At 38.8% G+C, this 6,351-nt stretch overlaps 1 protein-coding gene across 1 annotated transcript; it reads right to left on the bottom strand.

Moving 5' to 3' along the window:
- Positions 1 to 1,402: 1,402 nt before the first annotated feature.
- Positions 1,403 to 5,876, bottom strand: LOC107645687 (cellular apoptosis susceptibility protein, putative / importin-alpha re-exporter). Its single transcript, XM_016349761.3, has 2 exons — positions 2,719 to 5,876; positions 1,403 to 1,794 (listed from the first exon to the last, which is right to left on the bottom strand). The coding sequence occupies exon 1, from the start codon at positions 5,650 to 5,652 to the stop codon at positions 2,719 to 2,721; it is 2,934 nt and encodes a 977-aa protein (XP_016205247.1). The 5' UTR covers positions 5,653 to 5,876; the 3' UTR covers positions 1,403 to 1,794.
- Between the last annotated feature and the right edge of the window lie 475 nt (positions 5,877 to 6,351).

Below are 6,351 nucleotides of genomic sequence, written 5' to 3'. Positions count from 1 at the left end.
ATGATGTGGAATGTGGAGTGGGAGAAGGTATTCACATACAACAACCATGATTCACCGCAACAATTATTGTTGTGTCTACTTGTATAATCAAATTATTAAGCTAAAGAATGCTTTAGTGGAAGCCGTTTAGGTTGTCAAGAGAGTTTTGTGGATGTACTTTAATATTAAATATTAATTAATTAATGCTAGCATTATAGCTTAGCTTAGCCCGCAGGCCAGTGGCCTTCTCTCACATAACTTTTTTTTTTTTTAAGTTCCCATCCGTCGCGGATCGGAGCTCCATTTAAGGATTTGTCGTTGGCCAATAGGTTGCTGCATGCATAAGGCGGGATTCGAACCCCGACACTTGCTTTATTACTTAAATGGACTAATGAGTTAACCACTATACCAATCCAACTTGATTTCTCTCACATAACTTCATCTCTGTTTGTTGCCATTTTCTCTCCACTTTTTCTTCTCATATGATTAACTCTTTCCCTTAGTGTTCTTGGTGGATGCCATTTTATTTGTTGAGTTACAACAATCTGATTCAGCCCATTGAACAGGTGAAAAGAAATTAATCTTGAATAGTAATCCATGGTTGCTAGATAGTAGGTACAAAATTTAAAATATTTTCATTGGTACGATGATATATAATATGATAGTTTGACCATATAAATAACATTTAATTTGTTTGTAAAACATACTAATATCATTCACTTATTATGGTTAGAATAGCATTATAAGTATTTTTGAATAAAGAATCGGGATGATTCGTTTTATAAGAGTAAAAGTATATATATATATATATATAGAGAGAGAGAGAGAGAGATGTTACACATATCCTTTATAAATATAGTGAGACTTCGTTCACTAAAGAAATTCCCTAGTTATAATAGTGAAAAAAGTTAGAAATAAATAAAAAGAAACGTATCGCAGAATTCGACCTTCAACAACCTTTTTTCGAGAGGTTGGGGAGCTAGGATGGATTGAGGGGTGGGTGAAGGGTTCACAAACTCCAATTCGAAATTCAAACCATGAAGATGTGGTCCAATCATTCTTACATTTACCGACTTATTACAATCAATACACTGGGAAAGGCAGAAGAGGTGGAAAAAAGAAGTCTTTTTTTTTTTTGGTCAGGAGAAGAACAGGTTTATTAGTCTAATGGGTGGAATAAGTTCTATGATTCTCAACAGACCACAATACCCAAAATAGATGGAACTTATAAAGTTTTAATATTGTCTATTCCACTCGATTCATTTTTAACCAACTACGTAATGCAAACTTTAATGAACCCAGGCCAGTTCACAATTCGGGAAGTGTTGTCGTTGGAACCCCGGAAACGATTGTTGATTCAACAGAAATCGCATTTCACAAATGAGTAAGAGATATCAAAGATGCGTAACGAATTGAAGAATAATTATAAAAATACCTACACAAAATTTGCTTTAACATTAAGGTTTACACAAAAATGACCGCAATAATTTGTCCCAATTTGCTCACATGCAGCAGAACAATATAACTGCAAGAAAAAAAAAAGGGAGCATTCATTGTTGTACACCACAAACCCAAAACACCGATACAGCACATGTTACTACAAGGACATTCTTAATGCTCATGAATTCACCCTAGGACTGTATTAGAAAAAGCCTGGTAGACTACCGCATATGATCATTGGTGCGGCAAAAACGGATGCTGATAAATTCATCAAAACCTATGTAGCAATTTCCCCTAGCTACTCCACAAATATAGCAGTAGACTCTCGGTAACCAGATAGTACTTGCGCACATCATTCCGGCATAGAATAAGATCCTGAGTAGTAGAAGGAATGCATTGTTAGTTAGACCTAGTACTTGTAGAGTTTGTAGTTATTACGACTACTTATCAACCAAATTGGAAACTGAAGAACAAAAAGTACAATAAAGTTGAGGAAAATGATGCGTCACTAGTTGTTACATACAGATTATGACATGTTTTAGTTTATAGCAACAGAAAATGAAGAATGAAAATTATTTACTTATTTTGCAAATTGATACTCACTTAGCCATTACACGGCAACCTGGACTCAACCCCATAGCATAAATGTCAGTTCAAAAATGGTTTTCCACCTTCCATAAAACAAGTGAACAAATAAAAAGCTCCATCCATCCAACACCATTTTGACTTCTATCCATGCGTTCACTTTCAATTAAGAGGGTATAAGACCATCCTGTTTTTATTATTTTGCTTTAGAAATAAATTCTCTACTGCTAGTACAAGAGGTCATGAGAGTTTCCAAGTCATTTGTTTGATCTTTGACCTAACTTTAACTTATGAAAATGAGTTATGTTTTTAACTTTTAAATAAACATCTCCTATATTATTATAGTTTAAGGATTCCCTACACCTATACTGTATCACACTCATTCAAGTAGACTTCAAGATACTACGTTAGAATAACATGTAAATGAGAGTAAATTTTGTCTGAATACCCATCATTCTTACCAACAAAAATTCATGTTATTATGACACAAGTGAACTACCAATATCCACCAAACCAAAGGACAAAGATATCTACTGTAATACACAGACAAAATGAATCAAGAAGAATAACAAATATAACAAGTATCACAAGCATTTCTTTAAACTAAACAATATTAGTCATCAGGGATATTTTTTTTTTAATTCTATTTGCAGAAAATTCACCAAAAGCAAACACCGCATATCATAATAAAGGGAAGGTAACTCAAGTACATACTCAAACTATTGTGAGATTGTAGCTGTTGCAAAGCTGAAGTAGAGCTGCTTGATTTGTTGGATCAACAGTTTCATTTATGACCTTGGGGTACCTCCCAGGAGAAAGTGCAGAAAGTCGAGATATTGAAGCAACAAAAAATTCTCTAGGATCTCTTATATCTTTTAGTGGATCCTCTTCCTTCTTCCCAGCATTGTAAAGACGAACAAATGTGGCAGTATAACCCACATTTTCTGTAATATCTGGCATATCAGGTTCCTCCTCAGCCCTATCTTGTTCTGGTCGTGAGAGAAGAGTGACAATGCTGTCCACCATTTTACCCCATGATTCAGCAGCAGCAGGATCCAACAGGACTGGAGACTCACAAATGAGCCTTGTTGAAGCAACAGCAGTCAACTTGAGCTCAATAGAACCAGTGATTAACTTGAGATTAGGTATCCAGAACTGGCTCAAAATCACATTAAATATATTAGGCTGGACAAGATTCATGGTTTCAACAAGATTTGAGGGCCCGTGTTTTATCAGGAAAAGTGACATGAATATTAAAAGGGACTTGATAAGTTTTACTGTCCGCCTTCGTTGGAGCTCTCTGAAAAGAGCAGCCCAAACATGGGAAATATAAGGCTGTATAACATTATACTCAAGACTCTCAATGACAGTATTGAGCACATAAAATCCTTGCTCAGATGTGCTAGAAGATTGTATAAGTGTATCAAATATGCCAAGAACTTTAGTCAGTCTATCACCTTGATTGATTTCATTTGGTGCCTTTTGAAGGAAGGCCTGGAGTAGACGCACAAGGGCAGGAACATTCGGAGCTCTCTTCCAAGAATCAGGTGACAAAAGGATCTCAAATATCTGCATGTAGATTGGTGGAATTGGAGGCCTGTTTAACTCAACAAGCTGAGCAAGCAATTGGAATGTGTATGGGAAAAACTCAGTTACATCATTGGATAAAATTATTTCAAGCCTAGGGAAAAGGCTCGCCTCAAAGACAGATACAAGAGATGGGTCTCTCTCGCTAGCCCGCTTCACAAGAATAGCAACTGATTCAAAGAGATAATGGTTAAAGATGGGGTTTTTAGGATTTTTGCAAACTTCACCAAGAATAAAAGCTAACCCCTCAATGCAAACTCGAGCAACCTCAGCAGATATATCTGCAACCCCAAGAACCCGCATAATGCATTTCATTACATATTGATTCTCCTCAGACTCTGGTAGCTTCAATGCACTGAAAAGATTGTTCATCAGCATTGGGAAAATCGGATTGATATCTCCGGCTGTATAGCGTGGTCTACTCACCTCATCCTTTACCAACAAGAGTTTTTCAATACAACTTGCAGCATAAGAATGAACAACATTTGACTCTGAAGCAAGAAAACGAACCAAATCTGGGAAAAACTTCAATGCTACTTGCTTTGATATTTGACTGCGGAACATAGTAAAAAATTTGAGTGCACCTGCCTTAAGCATAGGAAACCCATTCACGTCTGGACTCTGCAGCTCAGGGACAATAACGGATTCAAAAAAGCTCTGAACATCAACAAGGTCAGTGGACACATAACTAGTTCCAGCCTTCTTGGTTGCAAGAGAAACTACCAAGTATATAGCACAATCCTTATCCTTCCAATTTTCTGTGGGGTTAGCAGCAAAGGAACTTAATAAATTTTGTATTTGCGCAGAGACAATGCTTCTGACAACATCCCCATAATGTGTGGCAATCCCCTTAAGTAGCTCACAAGCAATCCTCCTCCTGGTATCAAGATCACTACCTTCCATATCTCTCCTAATAAACTCAATGTAATTCATCTCAAACAGTTCCTCGTCATCATCCCTCAATCTTACATTCGGGATCACAATACACTGGCAAATCTGCGGCACAACTCCTTCACTGGCAAACAAGGTGTGATGAACACTGGTGCTAACAGTGGTCAAAAACTTGATTGCAGTGATGGCAAGCTGATCGCGGCTAGACGACTGGGACACATTTCCCAGCAAAGTCCACACAGCAAGAGCAAACTCATTCAAGTATCCTTGGAACTCCTCCTCATTCTTCTCCATATAAAGATTAATGTTCTCACAAACAGCAGCCCTAAGTTCATCAACAACCGCAACACCATCATTGCCACTACCCTCAAGAGCAGGATAACTAGTGGTAAGATATTTCCTAAACTCAGTCATCCACTCCTTCATATGATCCTCGAAAAATTCAGGGAGCTCCTGGAAATTTAAAGAAAAAAATATCCTACAACACAACCTCTGCGACTCAAAGAGGGGTCGCAGGGTCGCAGCATTTCCTCCAGAACTCGCAGCAGCATCAATCAGAGAAGCAGTTTTGAGGAAAATCTCAAGTAAAGGGGCAGCAAAATTATCGAGACAATACTTCAAATCAAGCAAGAGATCATTGGTCTTATACTGAAAACGAAACTTCTTGAAAATAGAATTGGCAGTGCCGAGAATACCGTTAATGGAGGTGTAATCAGAAGCCTGCGAAGCTTTCTGAAGATTGGACACGAGCTCAGGTAGCAGCGCGGGCCACGATTTGGGAAAATCATGCTTCCCGATTACAGCGAGGGCTTCGCTGAGCTGGCTCTGAATCTTCGGTGTGGCGGAGAGCATCAGCGGGACGATTAGGGATTTGATCTGCTCCTTCTCGGGGTCGAGTATTGGGGTGACAGCGGGGGCCCCTCCGTCGTCGGAAGGGGAGGGGGACCACCGACCGCGGAGGTGGTTCTTGAAGTTGACGGCGGCAGCTTGGCGGATCTGTTCATCGATGGAGGACTCAGCAACGAGGCGGAGGACAGCGAGTCCGTAGTTAGGGCGGTTAGAAGCCTCATCAAGTGAGGATTCTGCGTGGCGGCGAGGCTCGGGCGCCGGAGATAGAGTGTGGAGGAAGCACTCCGATAGGAACTGGAGAGTTTGAGGGTTCCACTCCATTAGGGTTTTTGAGCTGGATGAAGAGTGAGGAGTGAATTTGAAGGTGAAAATCAAAAGTGAGAGAGGGAAACCGAGAAAAGAGAGGGACTTTTGAAGACAATCAATAATCTGCTCTCGCTCTCGCTCTCGCTCGCGCTCTCCCTCCCCCACTCACTCGCATCATAACCTAAGTGCCTCTAACTTCCAAAAACAAGAGCAAAAGCGAGACAGAGTGCGCATGCTTTCTTCCATGGTAATGGGTTTTAGGAGGCCCAAATAGTTATTCTTAAATTGCCAGTGTCCGATAGCTGATTGCAGGCCCATTGGGCCCAGTATTCTTTCCTTTATTAGTTGGGATCGTCCTATAGTTACAGCTTCAAATGGATCCATTGCCACTTCCGAAAAGAAAAAGAAAATGGATCCACTGCCCATTGGGTGAATTTAGCGCTTCTCACTTGTCAGTCAGCATATGGAGATTTCATGGAATCATGGGTTAATATATGTGGAGAGTGGAGACTTCACGGATTTCATAAAAAAAAATTGGTTTTTGCAGGCTAAAATATATCTTATTATATAAAAATTCGGTTTTTTAGATAGAATTGACATAGCATATCAAAATATTTTTTAATTTATTTTTTTAATTCATTAAATATAATTTATTACGATAAATTAATTATATTAATTAATTAATTTAATTAAATATTTAAGTATTATATAATT

This window comes from Arachis ipaensis, chromosome B6 (genome assembly GCF_059453495.1).
Source record: "Arachis ipaensis isolate K30076 ecotype BB chromosome B6, ASM5945349v1, whole genome shotgun sequence".
NCBI classification, from domain to species: Eukaryota; Viridiplantae; Streptophyta; class Magnoliopsida; order Fabales; family Fabaceae; genus Arachis; species Arachis ipaensis.
This window is presented reverse-complemented; position numbering and strand designations above follow the sequence as displayed.